Raw genomic sequence first — 19,730 nt, forward strand, 5'->3', positions numbered from 1 at the left:
AGAGAAATAATAGGGGTGTTGAGGGAGGCACAGATGCACAAATCATATAGGCCTTGTAGGCCATGGTACGGCGTTGGATATTCCTTTGAGTAATAATGGGACGATCAGGAACTTTGAGCAGAGTAGTGACATGACGTGACTTATTTTTTTGGAGATCACTCTGGCTGCAGTATTGGGAAGAGTGTCAGAAGGTAAAAGTGGCCGCAGGGAAACCTCTTGGGAGGCTGTTACAGCAGTGAGAAGAAATATAGTGGGGGATGGTGGGGAGAAATGTCTAGCCCTAGATAGAATTTGATGATAGAGGTGATGGAATTTGTATGCAGATTGCATGAGGGGTGTGAGAAACAGAAGAGCCAAAAATGTCTCTAACTTCCTGAACAATCAGAAGAAAGGAGTCACCATTGACTGAGATAAAGAATCACAGAGAAGGAGTAGGTTTGGAGGCAGAGTATTTAGGAGCGTGGTTTTGGATGTATCTGTCTCTCCAAGTGAATTATCAAATAAGCATTTATATGCAGAAGTCTGGAGCTAGTAGTTATCAGTGAATAAGTGGTATGTAAGGCTATGAAATAAGGAAGTGAATGTAGAGAAGATAACTTCAAGAACTGAAACTTGGGAGACCCCCAAAATGTAACAGAAAGATAAGGAAAAAACAGAAAAAGATACTCAGACAGAGATACCAGTGAGATAAGGAAGAGAATCAAGAGAGACTTATAGGAGACCAAGGCAAAGGTATTCAAGAAAGCCTTTGTTAAATGCTGCTGGTAGATTAGGTAAAACGAGGACTTAAAATTGACCATTGGATTTAGCAATGTAAAGGTCAGTAGAGTCTTTAACAAAAGCTGCTTCCATAGAGTGTCAAGATGAAAGCCTGAAGAAACTAAGTATAAGCCTGGTGCCGTGGCTCACGCCCAAGCACACTGGGAGGCCAAGGTGGGCGGATCCCTTGAAGTCAGGAGTTCAAGACCAGCCTGGCCCACATGGTGAAACCCCGTCTCTACTAAAAATACAAAAAAAATTAGCTGAGCTTGGTGGTCACGCCTATAATCCCAGCCACTCAGAAAGCTGAGGCAGGAGAATCCCATGAACCTGGGAGGCAGAGGTTGCAGTGAGCCAAGATTGCGCCACTGCATTCCAGCCTGAAAGAGTGAGACTCATCTCCAAAAAAAAGCATACATAATTCTTTTGAGGATTTTTCCTATAAAGCAAAGAAATAGAACAGCAGATGGAGGAAACTGTAAGTCAGGGGAGGGCAGTTTGTTGTTGTTTGTGGGATGGGTGATATAACAGAAAATTCAGTGATGTAGGAATGAGAGAAAAAGCAGTGGGAATGATGTCCTTCCCTAAATGAGAGAGTACAGAAGCTACTATAGTAAACAAAAGGAGTAGTGGGAAGGGGCAGTTTATTAATAGGCTTAAATTTCTAAGCAATAAGAAACCATTAAAGTTTTCTGAGTGAGTGTTAAGATTCTTTTCTTTTTTTTTTTTTTTTTTTTTTGAGATGGAGTCTCACTCTGTTGCCCAGGCTGGAGTGCAGTGGCCGGATCTCAGCTCACTGCAAGCTCCGCCTCCCGGGTTTACGCCATTCTCCTGTCTGAGCCTCCCAAGTAGCTGGGACTACAGGCGCCCGCCACCTCGCCCGGCTAGTTTTTTGTATGTTTTTAGTAGAGACAGGGTTTCACCGTGTTAGCCAGGATGGTCTCGATCTCCTGACCTCGTGATCCGCCCATCTCGGCCTCCCAAAGTGCTGGGATTACAGGCTTGAGCCACCGCGCCCGGCCTAATAACCCTCATAATCTATATATTCCTTCCCCTTCTACCAAGGGGCAAATCCAGATACTTAAGAGTATATCCAAAAATAGATACCAGAAATACAATTATCCTCAAAATAAAATGGATGTCCAGAAAAGTTTAAATAAACCATTGTGTTTCTCTCAGCAATTTCTTCAGCCTTTGTGTTAAATCAAGATCTTTATGCTGTTTTTGAAACTTGTTGAAATGTTTTACTTTGAAAATAAACTTATTGGTACATGAAATCTATTTTTACACACATCTAACCTTCCGAAAATTTGTAATGTGATTTATTTTGTATTCCTGTTAAATTTTGCTGAATAATAATTTAAAATGACCATACCTTGACCACCAGTGGCCTAATACTACCTCCAACAAAATTAGGAATGTAATGAATTCAAACCCTTCAGACTCATCACCTTATAACAGATTCAATCACACAGAAATTTAGAGGAAGCTTTAAAACAAATCATATAAAGATAGTTCTTTAAGGAAATTATGTACTATTGATCATCCATGAAGTAAATTCTGTAATTTGCATTTTTTCCAATGAAGAGGAGTAAACAAACAGTAAAGATCAAATATGTTAGGATATTTTCTGGTATGTTATCATTGAATTTAATAAACAGATTCACAGAGGATTTTCAGTGTCATATGTATCTAAAACTTACTTCTACTATGATCAGTAATCAGTTCTTAAATCAGAAAGCATTTTTCTCCACAGACGTGAACGTATTCACACCAAGAAAGGGAACTTCAACTGGTCTCTAATATCCAATCTGAAGGATGTAGATGATTTAGCAACCCTAGAAGTTTTGGATGAGGTAAGAATTTCAGTTTAATTAAACGTAGACATTCCAGATGTTTTGTTAATTTATAGAAAACACGAGTATTGGTAGAAGGGGAAGGAATATATAGATTATGATGGTTATTAAGAGTGTTAACACTCACTCTGCCCGTGTCTTCCATCTGTAAGTCTCATGCTTTCTTTGTCTCTTAGCTTCCTATTATTTCTCTTATCTTCAGTTTTAATCTATATAACTCAAATTTACAGATCTTTCCAGCCTAGTGTTCATTTTTTTCTGATGCTCAACTGTCAGGGGTGAAGTCCTCGCAGTATAAGTTCTTAGGCCACAGATCTTCCTTCTTTTTCATTATTTGTGGGAGTCTCAAAGATATGATATATTGTATTCAAAGAGCAGTCAGCCTACTGTAACCACCATGTGGTGGCCTCCCCCTTTTTCCTCTCTTGTTTCAGCTCTCAGTGGCTGTACCCAGAAACTCTGGAATACCTCAACAGCCTGTCTGTTACCATGGTCAGTGTTCTTCCTCGTGGGATCACAAAACCCTTGTTTCACACAGCTTATCTTTCAGGGGTATTGAATTCTGCTTGGAACTCCTTATTCTAATTATCTCAGAAGTATTTCAAACATTTTTTGTGAAGGTACAGATGCAAGCTATTAAATTCTAGTCTCAGCCTCCTTTCCCCTCACCCTTCTTTATTCCACATAGTCAGATCATTAGAGAAATAAATGCCCTCTTTTTAGCAGAAGGTCAGGACTTCTGTCCTGCCTGATGAACACCTTTTTTTATTTTTTTTACACTGCTGATACTTGCCTGAGCGTTTGACTCAGAAATGTACCAATCAAGAGGTAAGTTCTGAATAGAGGTAGTCATTTGGTAAATTTAGGGTTGCATAAACAAGTCAAGTACTTCCTCAGAATAATCTCAAGATCATCAAACATCTTGAAATCAAATCATGTTGGCAAGTCAGAGACTGCAGACACCTTTCTGAATTCTTACATATAAAATTTTTTAATAATGTGAATTCCTAGGCTTGTGGATTGCAAAGAAGTTTTCACTAATCATGTTGTTGATCAATATATTAATATATTAAATGGTAGATTTGTTTCTGTTGTCTATATTTTATTTTTAGTTTCTTTTTGGACCTAAGATATTTTGCTCCTCTCTTGTGTCATGTACTATAAATGGTGGTTTTCAACATTATCAACCCCAATTCACTTACTCAAATGACTTATCAACTAAGAAAATTACATTTAAAATTTTTTCACGGTACTTCATAAAGCCAAAAGTCTGGGAAAAAAAAAAAAAAAAAAGGACTAGGACATTCCATAAAGCCACTGGATCACCTTGATTTGAAATTAAATCATGTTCACTCTGTCTTCCCTTCCCGTTTCTCTTTACTTCGTTGTTAATCTTTACATCACTTACTGCTATTACTTCTTTTCTTGAAAGCATTATATATTTAAAATTCCTGTGACATATAATATGTCCTCTGGAAAATGCAGGTAACAGTGACATCTTCCGTCTCAAAACCAAAAGAAATGCCTGTCAAGTGAATGAGTAGTTGCAGACCTGATGTTATATATTTTTTACTATCAATGTGTCTATTTTTCTAATCCTTGGTCCAGATTCCAGATGTTCTGTTTATTATTGTTTATTTTTAAGTTGTAGTTGGCCACAAATAATTTTTAAGAAGGAGAAATTATTTTATTTTATTGCAGAATACAGTCTCAGAGCAACTTGAGAAGTGTTATTCCAGAGATCAGATCTATATCTATGTGGGAGACATACTCATTGCTCTTAACCCTTTTCAGAGTCTGGATCTTTACTCCACAAAGGTATGTCATATGGGGTGCATTCTCTTACTTCATACACATAATTATACATTCAGATACTTAATTTAAATGAATGCCAGAAAAATTTTATCCACTATTTTGAATAAACAGTTATATAATTGTTATTAAAACATAGAACTAGGAAAAGTAGAAGATGGAGTCAATCTGGGTGCAGTTTGTGGTCTTCCTTTCTCCAGATGTGTGTGCCAGAGTGTTTATTACATTCAGTTACTGGTAACGGCTCTACATTAAATATTGTGCCACTAAACAGATGCCTTTAAAAGCATATACTTAAGTCTGCTTAAAAAGGTATGTCTTAATGTATGTCTACCGCTGAACCGAGTATGGGAGCGTCAAAAGTATAATTACATTGTTTATGTAGATAATACATACTTAATGGCTATAAAAATTGTCACTATGAGTTAAAAATTCCTTTTGATGTATTATTGGCTTCATTAATATCACACACATGTTTTATGAATATGAATATATAATTATCAACTATTCAACCCCTAATGGCTTAAATATAGAATACTATTCTGGAATTAAACAAGGTTGTTTTTCATTTTTAATTGGACTCATTCTCTTCTGGCTATTTGTGTACTCCAGAAAATTATTTAATACTGTTCCTAATAGTTACTTTTGCATGTGAAAAGTACATCTCTGTCATCTTTTACCATCCTAAAATTTATAGGAATAACAGTAAATTTATGAGCCCTGACCTATGTTTCAGAAGATTCAGGCTTTAGTGCAATCCTACTATCAATTCACTGTATGATCGTGGACAAATCAAATGAGAGACTGTATGTTAAATGATGTGAAAGGAAAAAAATGATGGTCATGTGTGAGACATTATCATATCCAAGGAGCAGTTAACAAACTGAAACCTGATCGTCTTATTTTTAATGAATGCTTTCACTTAAGTAAATAATGGAATTTTGAAACCTTACATTCTGCTTTGGAAGTACAATGCAGAATCTTTTAAATTACTTTGTGTCATATCATATTTCTGGGCTGCTTTGTGTCAGGCTTTTATTTTACATAGTTATACATTTAGATATATGTGCAATATGTGTGTAACATGTATGTAATAATGTTTTGGTGGTATAAAATGGCGTTTTTATTTATACTTTGCTTTAAAAATTGGAGCTATATTTGTAAATAATTCAGGACTTAAAAACAAACAAAAAAAAAGCCCTACAAATGTATTCTTTTTAACCCTTAGCATTCCAAACTATATATTGGATCAAAGAGAACTGCCAGTCCTCCTCACATTTTTGCAATGGCTGACTTAGGATATCAATCTATGATAACATATAATTCAGATCAGGTAAGAAGAGTCTCCCATTCTTAGAAATTTACCTCATAGTTACTTAAATGTCACCTGAATTTTGAGGATAAGGTCTTCTCACAGTTTTCTTTTCTATGTGTAGTGCATTGTTATTTCTGGAGAAAGTGGTGCTGGAAAGACAGAAAGTGCTCATCTTTTAGTTCAGCAGCTGACAGTGCTTGGAAAGGTATAATTCATTTTTTTCTCTGTCCCATCAGAAATATTTGTTGAATTTCAGAACTTAATATAACTCATTAATATTCTCTAGTATCTCACATTTAATAATGTACAGAAATTTTAAAATACAGTTGTCCTTTGAGAGTTTAAAATAATAAGCAATATGAAAAGCATGTACCCTGTTTTGAGGTTTTTTTAACGTTTAGCACACTTATTAGCAAGGCTTATAAATGTGATTTTCATTCTTTTTAGTCCCAGTGCATTTATTGAATGCTTTCTTTACTTTTTCTCCTTTTGTTGCTAGCAGGTTAAAAGACAGTCAACATACAAAAATCAGTTGTATTTACATACTATGTGTGTATACTAGCAATGGTCAATTACAAATTGAATCTTAAAAGTGCCATTAACAATAAAATAAAAAAACCATGAACTGTGTAAATCTAAATATTATGATATATGTGCAAGATTTGTATGCTGAAAACTGAAAGAGCTAAAAGAAATAAAAGACCTAAATAAACGAAGAGATATATCATGATCATGGATTAAATGACTCGATATTATTAAGATGTCAGTATTCCACAAATTGGTCTGTAGATATAATGCAATTACAATAAAAATCCAATCAGGATTTTTTTTTTTTTTGGTGGGAATTGACAAGGTGACTCAAAAATATATAATAAAAATATATATAAGGCAAAGGAACTAGAATAACCAAACAATCTTGAGAAAGAGCAAAGTTGGAGGATTCATACTACCTTATTTCCAGACTCGCTGTAAAGCTGCAATAGCCAAGACAGTGTGTCATTAAGCAGAATAGAGAGGCTACTTGTATATGGTTTATTGATTTTTGACAAAGGTGTAAAATGCGTTAATTAAGAAAGGTGGTCTTTTCAACAAATGATGTTGAAATAATTGGATAGTCCCATACAAAAAAGTTAACATCAATCTATACTCACGTTATACAAATTTTTAACTCAAAATGGATCATAGATCTAAACATAAAACCAAAAGCCATAAAATTACTACAAGAAAACATAGGAAAAGTTTTTTGTGATGTTGAGTTAGGTGAAAGAGTTCTTAGATTCAACCCAAAATGCATAATTTATAAATGGAAAAATTTGATTTTGTCAAAATTAAGAATGTCTGTTCTCTGATGACACTGTTACAAAAATGAAAACACAACCCACAGACTCAGAGAAAATATTTGCAAGGCACACAACTAATAAAGGACTTGAATCTAGACTATATGAAAAAAACTAATAAAACTTAATAAGAAATGAAATGACAATTTAAAAACAAACATAATGTTTGAACAGTCACTTCACCAAAGATGATTATGTATGGTACATAAACAAATGAAAAGTTGCTCAACATCAGCATCATTTGGGAATGCAAGTTAAAACCACAAGAAAACACTATTACAAAACTATTAAAATGACTGAAATGGCTAGCGTTTTTTAATCTAACAATACCAAATACTGACAGAGATATGTGCATTACTCCATTCTCACACTGCTATAAAGAACTTTCCGAGACTGGGTAATTTATAAAGGAAAGAGGTTTAATTGACTCACCGTTTTGCATGACTGGGAGGCCTCAGGAAACTTACAATCATGGCAGAAGGTGAAGGGGAAACAAGGACCCTCTTCACATGGCAGCAGGAGAGAGAAGAGTGAGAGAAAGAACTTGCCCAACACTTATGAAACCATCAAATCTTGTGAGAATTCACTCACTATCACGAGAACAGCATGGGGGAAACTGCCCCATGATCCAATCACCTCCCTCCCTTGACACATGGGGATTACAGGTCCTTCCCTAGACATGTGGGGATTACAAATCAAGATGAGATTTTGGTGGAGACATAGAGCCAAACGATATCAACATGTGTTACCGAAACACCAGGGGTTTGGTCTAGGTCCTGCTACTTGCTGCGCAGAAAGCCAATGACTGAGGTGATGATGAGTATTGCCAAAGAAGTAGGCTTTAATCGGGTGTTGCACCCGGGAAATGGGAGCTGTCTCAGATCTATCTCTTTGACCAGTTAAAACTAGGGGTTTACATAACAGGGAAAACGTGTAAGAATGTGTAAGAACACAGAAACGAGGGAGAGACAAGGAAGCAATAATGATGAAAGAGGGGTCTGCATCTTATTGTCTGGATGTGGTGATCTATGGAGTTTCAGTTCTTTGATACTTTTTTTTGAGAGGCCTGAAGGTGGTTTCCTCAGGAGGGAAATCAGATAAAACAAATTGTAAAGTTCAAGCTCCAAGACCAGAAGGGTCAATGTTCCATGTTTATTTAAAAAAAAAGAATCTATGGGACTATTGGGTTTCATATGGAGCAACTGTATTTCTGGTGAGAATGCAAAGTGATACAGCCACTTTGAAAAACAGTTTGGATGTTTCTTAAAAGCTACACTTACCATACAACCCAGCAGTTCTACTGCTATGTGTTTATCTGTGCTATGTGCCTTTCTGCATAGACTATGAAAACCTTTACAGAAACCTATAGACAAAGATTTATAGAGACTTTGTTTACAAACTCCAGAAAGTGGAATAAACAAACTATAGTACATTAATACAGTGAAATATTACTCAGCAATATAAAGAAATAAACATTGAGTCCAGGAGTTCAAGACCAGCCTGGGCAACATGGCAAGACCCTGACTCTACAAAAAGTAAATAGTGGTGGTGTGTACCTGTGGTCTCAGCTGGTAAATTTATAATTTATATAACTTATTATATAAATTATATTTATATAATATAAATTTTCCAGAAATTTATTCATCTCTTCTAGGTTTTCTAGTTTATTGATTTGTTTTTCTAAGACCACCAGAGCGGGCACAAAAGAACCAGCGCGTAGGCAAGTGTAGGAGCAAAACTGCAAGTTTATTTTGGTCACCTAAGGTGTGGGGAAGAGGTCTGTCGGCCTCTGGCAAAGAAGGCCGACAGAGTCCCCTGGTGGGGCTCTCGGACGGAGTTCCTGCAGTCCTGACATCTGGACAGGAGTGGAGGACTGAGGAAGGCCGCGCATGGCGTCCCTCCGGAGCGGCTTTTCTAGGAGTGGGAGGGCAATAGGCGGGGCACGGGCGTGTCAGGGGGCGTTCCGCAGGTGTGACCAGGTAAATCTTGGTCTCTTCGGATTGACATCACCTGGCGCATGCCTAGTTGGTCTGCACCTTCCCGGGTCGCTGGCTGCATTTCATTTTCGCGTGCGCGGGAAAAGCTGGGAGATGAAGAACCCGGAAGTGCACCATCTTGCCTCCGTTCGTCCAAACATTTATGTGTGTAAAGGTATTTATAGTAGCCTTGAGTGGTCTTTTGTATTTCAGTGGTGTCAGTTGTAATATCTCCTGTTTCATTTCTGAATGAGGTTATTTGAATTTTTTCTGTTCTTTTCCTGGTTAATCTTGCTGATGGTCTATCAATTTCATTTATCTTTTCAAAGAACCAGGTTTTTGTTTCATTTATCTTTTGTGGGGTTTTTTGTTTGTTTCAATTTCATATAGTTCTGCTCTGATCTTGGTTATTTCCTTTCTTCTGCTAGGTTTGGGTTTGGTTTGTTCTTGTTTCTCTAGTTCCTTGAGGTGTGACCTTAGAATGTCAGTTTGTGTTCTTTCAGTTTTTTTTTTTTTTGACGTAGGCATTTAGGGCTATGAACTTTCCTTTTAGCACCGCCTTTGCTGTATCCTAGAGGTTTTGATAGTTTGTGTCATTATTTTTGTTCAGTTCGAAGAATTTTTTAATTTCCATCTTGATTTTGTTTTTGACCCAATGCTCATTTGGGAGCAGGTTGTTTGATTTCCATGTATTTGCATGGTTTTGAAGGTTTCCTTTGGAGTTGATTTCCAGTTTTATTCTTTCTGGTCTGAGAGAGTGCTTGATATAACTTCAATTTTCTTAAATTTATTGAGGCTTGTCTTATAGCTTATCATATGGTCTGTCTTGGAGAAAGTTCCATGCTTTGTTGAATAGAATGTGTACTTTGTGGTTGTTGGATGAAATGTTCTGTATGTATCTGTTAAGACTATTTGTTCCAAGGTGTAGTTTAAATCCATTGTTTCTTTGTTGACTTTCTGCCTTGATGACCTGTCTAGTGCTGTCAGGGGAGTATTGAAGTCTCCCACTATAATTGTGTTGCTGTCTATCTCATTTCTTAGGTCTATTAGTAATTGCTTTACAGATCTGGGATCTCCAGTGTTAGGTGCATATATGTTTAGGATTGCAATATTTTCCTCTTGGACAAGGCCTTTTATCTTTATATAATGTTCCTCCTTGTCTCTTTTAAAGTTTGTTTTGTCTGATATAATAATAGCTACTTCGCTCGCTTTTGGTGTCCATTTGCATGAAATGCCTTTTTCCACCCCTTTAAGTTTATGTGAGTCTTTATGTGTTAGGTGAGTCCCCCGAAGGCAGCAGATAATTGGTTGTTGAGTTCTTATCTATTCTGCAATTCTGTATGTTTTAAGTGGAGCATTTAGGACATTTACATTCAATGTTAGTATTGAGATGTGAGGTACCCTTGCAGTCATCATGCTATTTGTTGCCCGGTACTTTAGTTTTTGGTTTTGTTTCTGCTTTTAATTTGTATTTTTGTTTCATAGGTCCTGTGTGATTTTTGCTTTAAAGAGGTTCTGTTTTGATGTACTTCCAGGATTCATTTTAAGATTTAGAGCTCCTTTTAGCAGTTCTTATAGTGGTGGCTTGTTAATGGCGAATTCTCTCAGCATTTGTTCATCTGAAAAAGATTGTCTCTTTCCTTCATATATGATGCTTAGTTTTGCTGAATACAAAATTCTTGGCTGATAATTGTTTTGTTTGATTAGGCTGAAAATAGGGCCCCAATTCCTTCTAGCTTGTAAGGTTTCTGCTGAGAAATCTGCCATTAATCTGTAGGTTTTCCTTTATAGGTTACCTGGTGCTTCTGTCTCACAGCTCTTAACATTCTTTCCTTCATCTTAACTTTGGATAACCTGATCAGATGACAGTGTGCCTAGATGAAGACCTTATTGTGATGAATTTCCCGGGTGTTCTTTGTGCTTCTTGTATTTGGATGTCTAGGTCTCTAGCAAGGCCAGGGAAATTTTCCTTGATTATCCCCACAAGTATATTTTCCAAGCCTTTAGAATTCTCTTCTTCCTCAGGAACAGCGATTATTCTTAGGTTTTGTTGTTTAACCAAAATAATCCCAGACTTCTTGGAGGCTTTGTTCATATTTTCTTATTCTTGTTCTTTTTTCTTTGTCTTTGTTGGATTGGGTTAATTTGAAGACCTTGTCTTTGAGCTCTGAATTTCTTTCTTCTACTTGTTCAGTTATATTGCTGAGACTTTTCACAGCATTTTGCATCTCTGAAAGTGTATCCAAAGTTTCCCAAGTTTTTTATTGCTTTTTCTTTATTTATTTCCTTGAATATTTATCCCTTCACTTCTTTTATCATTTTTCAGATTTCCTTGTATTGAGCTTCACCTTTTCTGGTCCCTCCCTGATTAGCTTAATAACTAACCTCTTGAATTCTTTCTCAGGTAAATCTTTTTTGTTTGTTTGTTTTCGGTTCAGATCCATTGCTGGTGAACTAGTGTGATTTTTTTTGTTGTTGTTGGGGGAGTGTTGCAGAGCCTTGTTTTGTCATATTACCAGGGGTGGTTTTCTGGTTCCTTTTTATTTGGGTAGGCTCTGTCAGAGGGAAAGTCTAGGGCTGAAGGCTGTTATTCAGATTCTTTTGTCCCACAGGGTGTTCCCTCGATGTAGTTCTCTTCCTCTTTTCTATGATTGTGGCTTCCTGTGAGCTGAACTGCAGTGATTGTTGTCTCTCTTCTGGGTCAAGCCACCCAGCAAGTCTGCCCAGCTCCGGGCTGCTACTGGGGGTTGTCCACACAGAGTCCTGTGATGTGAACTGTCTATGGGTCTTTCAGCCATGGATACCAGCACCTGTTCTGGTGGAGGTGATGGGGGGAGTGCAGTGGACACGTTGAGGGTTCTTAGCTTTGATGATTTCATGCTCTATTTTTGTGCTGGTTGACCTCCTGTCAGGAGGTGGCACTTTCAGGAAGTATCAGCTGTGGTAGTATGGGGTGGAACTGGCCGTGAGTGGGGCCCTAGAACTCCCAAGATTATATGCCCTCTTTTTTCCGCTACCGGGGTGGGTAGGGAAGGACCATCAGGTGGGGGCAGGGCCAGGTGTGTCAGAGTTCAGACTCTCCTTGGGCGGGTCTTGCTGTGGCTGCTGTGTGGGATGGGGGTGAGATTCCCAGGTCCCTGGAGTTGAGTACCTAGGGGAATTATGACTGCTTCTGCTGAGTCATGCAGGTTGTCAGGGAAATGGAGGAAAGCTGGCAGTCAAAGGCCTCACCCAGCTCCCACACAAACTGAAGAGTGGATCTCACTCCCACCATGCCCCCCCCCCAACAGCTGAGTCTGTTTCCAGGCAGAGGGTGAAATGGGCTTGAAAACCTGCCCCAGGCTATCCTCCTCCCCGCTGCAAAAGAAAAGTGCTTGGCTCTTCCCCTGCTTGTTGAGTCTACACACCAGATCTGCACCCTCCCCCGAGTTCTGGCCAGGCTTCTTGCCAGGTCAAACTGTTACAAAGTTCAGCTGAAGATTTCCTTCTCCCTGTGCAGTTTTACCCTCTGCTCCTCTGGCCACCCTCCCCTTGGATCCCTGTGGTGCCAGGCAGGAGTGGCCTGCTAGGGGACCCAGGAAGCTCCCAGGGTTTTTCTGCTGCTTCCTCTACCCCTATATTTCGCTTGGCTCTCCAAATGGATTCAGTTCCATGTAAAGTCAGAAACTTCTCCCACCTTCAGCTTCTCAGCTTCTCCAGTGGGGATGTGTGTTCAGGAGAGGAGGGTCTTCCTCTCCCACTTCTGCAGTTGGGGCACTCACAGTATTTGGAAGGTCTCCCAGGTCCTGCAGGAGCGGTCCACTTCCTTCAGAGGGTCTGTGAATCCTCTTGAGATTGCTGGTTTGTTCTTGCAGTTAATCCGGAGCTAAAATTCACAGTGCAAGCCTCTGTACGCTGCTCTGTCTGGAGCTGCAATCCAGTCCTGTCTCCCATCTACTATGATGATTGACCCTTCCTAGGATTGTTTTTTTCTATTTCTGTGAAGAATGCCTTGGGATCTTGATAAGGATTGCATTGATTCTGTATATTTGAGTAGTATGGATATTTTAACAACATTAATTCTTCTGATCCCTGAGATATATTTTCATTTATTTGTGTTTTCCTCAACTTCTTTCATCACTGTTTTATAGTTTTCAGTGTATAGATCTTTCACCTCCTTGGTTAAATTTATTCCTAATGTTTTATTTTTATGCTTTTGTTAATGGGATTGCTTTCTTGATTTCTTTTTCAGTTAGGTTGTTATTTATGTATAAAAATGTTATTTACTTTTATATGTTGATTTTGTATCCTAAAATTTTATTGAATTATTACTTCTAACAGTTATTTTGTGGGATATTTGGGGCTTTTTACAGGTAGGATCATGTTATCTGCAAAAGCAGTAGTCTCCACTTATCCCCACAGGGGATATGATCCAAGATACACTTGTGGTTGCCAGAAACTTGCAGATAATATCAAGCCCTATATATACTGTTTTTTCCTAAACATCCCTATGATAAAGTTTAAATTAGAAATTAGGCACAATACAAGATTAACAATAACTAAAAATAAAATATAACACTATACTGTAATAAAGGTCATATGAATATGATCTCTCTCTCTCTCTCTCTCTCTCTCTCTCTCTCAAAATACCTTAGTGTCACTTGTTTTAGGGGATTCCTTGCTGACTTCTTTGTGTAGGCTCAATGCTTTCTGGTTCAAACACTGACACCAATCAGAAAACATTTTTTGTTCATGTCTTCCACCCACAAATTTAATGCCTTCTTAACTAAGTACTGATCATGCACTATGACTATGACTTTTGCAATATGATATGTGACAATAAAACTAGCACAAGTTTCTTTTTCCTTCTTCACAATTTAACAGATAGTAGACCTCAACATACAATTTTTTTTCTTCCCTTATGAAGTCAAGAACTTTCACCTTTTCACTTCAAGCAGGCAAATATGGTTTCTCTTTGACATATTCAAATTGTCAGCATCACTACTCTTGTGCTTTGGGGCCATTAAGTAAAATAAAGATTATTTGATGGCAAGAACTGTGATACTGTGACAGCTGATCTGATAACTGAGAGGGCTACTAAGTTGGCTGACAGGTGGGTAGCATATACGTGGATACGTTGGGCAAAGGAAGGATTCACTTTCCAGGTGGGACAGAATGCGGTGGCACAGATTTAATCACACTACTCAGAATGGCATGCAATTTAAAACTTAGAAATTATTTATTTCTGGAATTTTTCATTTAATAGTTTTAGACCATGGTTGACTGCAGTTCAACTTCTTCCTTTCTGATTTGAGTGCCTTTTATTTCTTTATCTTGTCTGATTGTTCTTATTAGTACTTCCAGTACTATGTTGAATAGAAGTCATGAGAGTGAGTATTTTTTTGCGTTGTAATAGATACTATTGGAAAAGCTTTTAGTTTCTCCTCATTGATTATAATGTTAGCTGTGGATTTTTCATACATTGCCTGTATCATGTTGAGGAACTTTCTATACCTAAACTGTTGAGAGTCCACATCAAGAAAAGATGTTGTGGTATCTTAAATGGTCTTCTATAACTGATACATATGATGTAGATTATTCTGTGGTTGAAAAATGTTAAAAATTGTGTCTTTTCAAGGTAAAGAAACCTATTACCACTTTGCTTAATACTGCTTTTCTATTGCCTAAGAAAATTTTATGTAATTGTAGGTAGCTCCTGTATGCTTTGGGAATGAAAATGGTTATGCCAAAGAATACTTCATTCCTTCCAAAATGTCCTTTTTCTTCCTGCAGAATACTGCTACTTAGTGGAAATCACAGCAAGACCAGCAATTTCTAGATAGTTCATAAGAATCTGGGACATTCTGTCAATAGAAAGATGAATAGCTATAGAAAGGCCTCTTATGAGTTATACCTTAGTAAATGCTTTTCTTTTTATAATCTCATAGGAAAATGGAATACAGCTTCCACTTTTAAAATTAAAAAAAGAAGCGGTGTTGGACTTTGTCAGATACTTTTTCTGCATCAATTGAGATGATTATGTGGTTTTTATCTTTGATTCTGTTAATATGTTGAATCACATTGTTTGATTTGCATATGTTAAGCTAGACTTGCATGCCAGGGATAGATTTTGCTTGGACATGATATATAATCTTTTTAATGTGTTATTGGATTTGGTTTGCTAATATTTTATTGAGAATTTTTGCATCAGTGTTCATCAGAGAAACTGGCCTGTAGTTTTCTTTTCTTCTGATACCTTTTTCTAGCTTAGGTAGTAAAGTAATACTGGCCTCATAAAGTGTAGATGAAAGTATTCCCTCTGGCTCTATTTTTTATTATTTATTAATTTGCTTTTCTTAGAGACAGAGTCTCACTCTGTCACCCAGGCCGGAGTACAGTAGCATAATCATAGCTCACTGCAGTGTCTGAACTCCTAGGCTCAAGTGACCCTCCTGCTTTAGCCTTCCCAGTAGCTGGGACTACAGGCATGTGCCAGTGCACCTAGCTAATTTTATAATTCTTTGTTCAGATGAGGTCTTACTTTGTTGCCCAGGCTGGTCTCAAACTCCTGGCTTCAAGCTATCTTCCCACCTTGGCCTCCCAAAATGCTGGAATTACAGACATGAGCCACACTGTGCCTGGCCTACCTCTACTTTTTAGAAGAGTTTAAGAAGTATTGGTATTGATTTTCTTCAAATGTTTGGTGGAATTCAGCTGTGAAGCCACCTTATCCTAGGCTTTTCTTTGTTAGGAGGTTTTGATTACTTCTTCAATTTCTTTATTTGTTTTTGGTCTGTTCAGGCTTTCTAATTCTTTCTGACTCAATTTTGGTAGGTTGTATTTTTCTAAGAATTTATCTACTTCCTCCAAGCTACCCAAATTGTTTGTAGATAATTGTTCATAATAGTCCCTATGATCCTTTTTATTTCTGATACGTCTGTTGTAATTTCTCTACTTGCATTTTTTGTTTTACTTATCTTAGTCATTGCTCTTATTTTCTTAGACTAGCTAAGGGTTTGTCAGTCTTATTTTTTTCAAAAGCAAAACTCATAGTTTTATTGATTCTTTTTATAGTTTTTCCTTTCTCTATTTGATTTATTTTTGCTCAGGTTTTGATTTTTTTCCTTTCCTCTGCTAATTTTGGCTTTAATTTTTTCTTCATTTTTTAGTTCCTCGAGGCATAATGCTAGACTATTTATTTTGGAGCTTGCTTCTTTTTTAACGTAGGAATTTATTGCTACAAACCTCTCTCTTAGAATTGCTTTTGCTACATTCCATAGGCTTGGTATGTTGTGTTTTCCTTGTTGTTTGTCTCAAGGTATTTTTTACTTTCCCTTTTACTTTCTTCTTTGACCAATTGGCTGTTCAGCAGTACATTGTTTAATTTCCACATATTTGATTATCTGTGGTGCTAGGAGGTGCTCCTGCTTAGGTGTGCCAGAGGCTTGGAGCCCCAGGGTGCAAGGTACCACCTCACCTGTGATGTGTGGTGGCAGCAACTACTTCAGTGTTCAGGAGGCCTGAGGCCCTCTGAGGGTGGGGTGCTGCCTCAGCTCTGGTGCAAGACAGCTCCCTCAGCCAAGCTCAGAGCCTGTGAGGACTGCAGGAGTCTCCAGTGGCAATGACTGCAAGTGTCCACAGTAGTGAGAGAGGTTGCTGGGGGTATCTTGCTTACCTTTCCTTGCAGGGAGCTGTCCTTCCTTCCTGGTTGTGAGCTGATCCCCACTTGGGGCATGATGTGGTAAAGGTAAGGTGTTTCCTTTCCTTCTCTATGTGGCCATCCTGGGTTTCTGTGCTCTACAGGATTTCTACTGGCTGTTTTTTGCTGTTCTCCAGCGTGCTCCTTTAGTTATTTTGCTTTAAATGTACTTGTTTACTCATTTGCAGGTAGGGGGGGCTTGAAGGTGTATTATCCATTCTCACACTGCTATAAAGAGCTACTTGAGACTGGGTAATTTATAAAGAAAAGAGGTGTAATTGACTCACAGTTCCACATGGCTGGGAAGGCCTCAAAAAACTTACAATCATGGGCAGAAGGTGAAGGGGAAGCAAGCACAGCAAAGCAGGAGAGAAAGAAAGAGGGAGCAAAGGGGGAAATGCCACTTTCAAGCCATCAGATCTCATGAGAACTCAGTCCTTATCACAAGAACAGTGAGGGGGAAAATCCGCCCCCATGATTTAATCATCTCTCACCAGGCCCTCTCCCCTGACACATGGAGATTACAATTTGACATGAGATTTGGGTGGGGACACAGAGCCAAACCATATCAGAGGGAGAGCACTAGGAGCTTCTGGCCAACCATCTTGATGTCACTCCTAATTCATTTTCAAAATGATGAGTAGGAAGAATTCCATGTTCCTGTTAAAAACTAATTGAGTGGTTTTAATATGTTCTATCAGAAGTCTTGACCCAGTGGCTTAATATAACCTCTACTTAGCAGACTTGTGACCCTCTTGGGAGTGGAAGAGCCAGGAGAGACCTAAAAAAAGGTGGCGCTACCCCAGGTGTCTCATCTCAGCCTTTTCTTCCCCCTTGCCCATCAACCACTCTCTCCTTCTAGAAGTATCATTTTAAAAGGTTTTCACAATGGTGAGATAAGATTTAATGTGGGGCACGTGGGCAGTGAGGCATAGCATATTATCCTGGTGTAGAGGAGCTGAACACCTGAATGAATTTACTCACAGGTCTTGCTATTCTGTCCTGATCTGCGGGCTGATAGAGGTTCTCATCAGTGATAAATTAATTGTGTGTGAATGTGGTTCTGTAGATGTCAGCAAACTCCTTAATCTAATCTCTTTGTCTTGTTTTAGATTAATGTTAATTGGGGATAGGTATATATGTATTTTCAGATTCCTACCCTTATCACATCTTATCTTGTTTTAATTTATGTCCTTGATAAGGATTTACCAGATGGAAAAACGAGGTGTTTGGTAGATAGAGCTTACCTTTGAAATATGCAGTCTTCCAAATCTTACTTAGCAGGTCACTGCTATTTAATATATGCCAATGAAAATATTATCTCACCTTTTTCATGGGTGCAAGGCCAGCCCAAAACATTTTAAAAGAGCCAAGTTCATCCCCCAAATTACTATGCTCTTCTCTCACCCCTTATTTCCTCTTTTATAAGATACTCAAAGTTCTTACACAGCCTGAAAACTTCATTGTGAATGCCCCCTCCAACCCACTCAAATTCTAATGTAGCCTGTGTTCCAGAAATAGCTTCCACTGTTCTCCCTCAACATAGAAAATTTGCAATAAGTCTAACATAGTTGATCTTGGTAAAGTATTAAAGTAGGTATTACACTGAAAATAATCTACTTAAGCTAACTTCTGCCAAGTTGTGAATAACTAATACCTCCCTACACCTCGGGGGGCAGAGGTTGGAATGCCTTTGTAAAAGTGATTGGCTATTAACCCAAATAAATTTCTACTCAGTAGAATTTCAACTAAAGTAGTAAGAAAGAAACATGGAACATACTTCTTTGAGAAGAGGAGCATAAGAGATGGGGAAGAAATAGAGGTAGAGCCATGTAAGCCTGCTAACCTTGACCTGGTTTCCACTCCTCCCATTCATACTTCCGAGCTGTTCTCACTTTTCCTAATTATTCCCTTCTCTCTGTTTCTGAATTAATGAGTTATCTTTCCTCTCTTAGTTTCAGGATTAGCAGCTTCTGTGAAAGCAAGTAAAGTGGTTCTGGCTTTGGGGACTATTTGGATGGGGGCCCAGGCAGGTAGAGGAGGAATAACAGAATGACAAGTGTACTTCAATGTGCATAGGCTGCTTATAAATTATCTTTGTAAATCAGGCAGAACTGCATTTGAAAAGTATGGAATATCTCCTTGTCCTTTTTTAAGAAAACAAGTGAGTGAATCCACGTATGGGAGGGGAAATAGACCAGGATGTAACACCTGCCAATATATCAGGAGCATGCTTTTGTGTGTGTATGTCTACATAAAGTGCTTACCAAAGAAGAGACATTTCATTATATACCAAGTTAATTTTTTATGTTTTTAAAAATATCTTAATATTTTCTCTGTAGGCTAATAACAGAACCTTGCAAGAGAAGATTTTACAAGTAAACAAGTTGGTAGAAGCCTTTGGCAATGCCTGCACTATTATAAATGACAATTCTAGCCGATTTGGAAAATACTTAGAAATGAAATTCACCTCTTCTGGAGCTGTAGTGGGAGCACAGATTTCTGAATATCTCCTGGAAAAATCCCGAGTTATCCACCAAGCTATGTAAGTTTATTTCAAACCTCTCCTATTTTGGAGGAAGCAGAAGCAAACATAATGCTTTAATAGTGAAATGTCTTTCTCATTCAATAAAATTTTGTTTATCACCTACTATATGCAAAGCACTTACCATTGAGAATGAAGAAATCCATCAGCACTGTCTTACTCTCAAATATATGTAGCATTCAATAGAGGAATTAATAAATAACCTAAAATTTATGCTGCCAGATAGAAAGCCTAAGCCCATCATAGAGGTACTAACAGCATAAATTAGAGACCGTTCTGACATAGCAGAGAATATATTTATCTATACAAAATTAATGTGAAATTTAATTAGAAATAACTGAATGCTTTTCTCTTTTAAATGCTAGCATATATAAATAGACATTTGTATTAATTCTATTCTTCCTGTGTTTATACACAAGGGGCCAAATTAAAGATTCAAGAAGGAGGTTTAT

General features: G+C 37.8%; 1 protein-coding gene across 1 annotated transcript in view; it reads left to right on the forward strand.

Moving 5' to 3' along the window:
* The window catches only part of MYO3A (myosin IIIA), a 266,051-nt gene that overhangs the window by 124,551 nt on the left and 121,770 nt on the right, over window positions 1-19,730 (forward strand). Inside the window, exons 11-15 of the mRNA XM_033208976.1 lie at window positions 2,516-2,615; window positions 4,317-4,433; window positions 5,656-5,760; window positions 5,864-5,947; window positions 19,076-19,278. Coding sequence (XP_033064867.1) covers window positions 2,516-2,615; window positions 4,317-4,433; window positions 5,656-5,760; window positions 5,864-5,947; window positions 19,076-19,278 — 609 coding nt within the window. The remainder of the gene's footprint in view (window positions 1-2,515; window positions 2,616-4,316; window positions 4,434-5,655; window positions 5,761-5,863; window positions 5,948-19,075; window positions 19,279-19,730) is intronic.

This window comes from Trachypithecus francoisi, unplaced genomic scaffold (assembly GCF_009764315.1).
Source record: "Trachypithecus francoisi isolate TF-2019V2 unplaced genomic scaffold, Tfra_2.0 Lachesis_group9, whole genome shotgun sequence".
In the NCBI taxonomy this organism is placed as follows: domain Eukaryota; kingdom Metazoa; phylum Chordata; class Mammalia; order Primates; family Cercopithecidae; genus Trachypithecus; species Trachypithecus francoisi.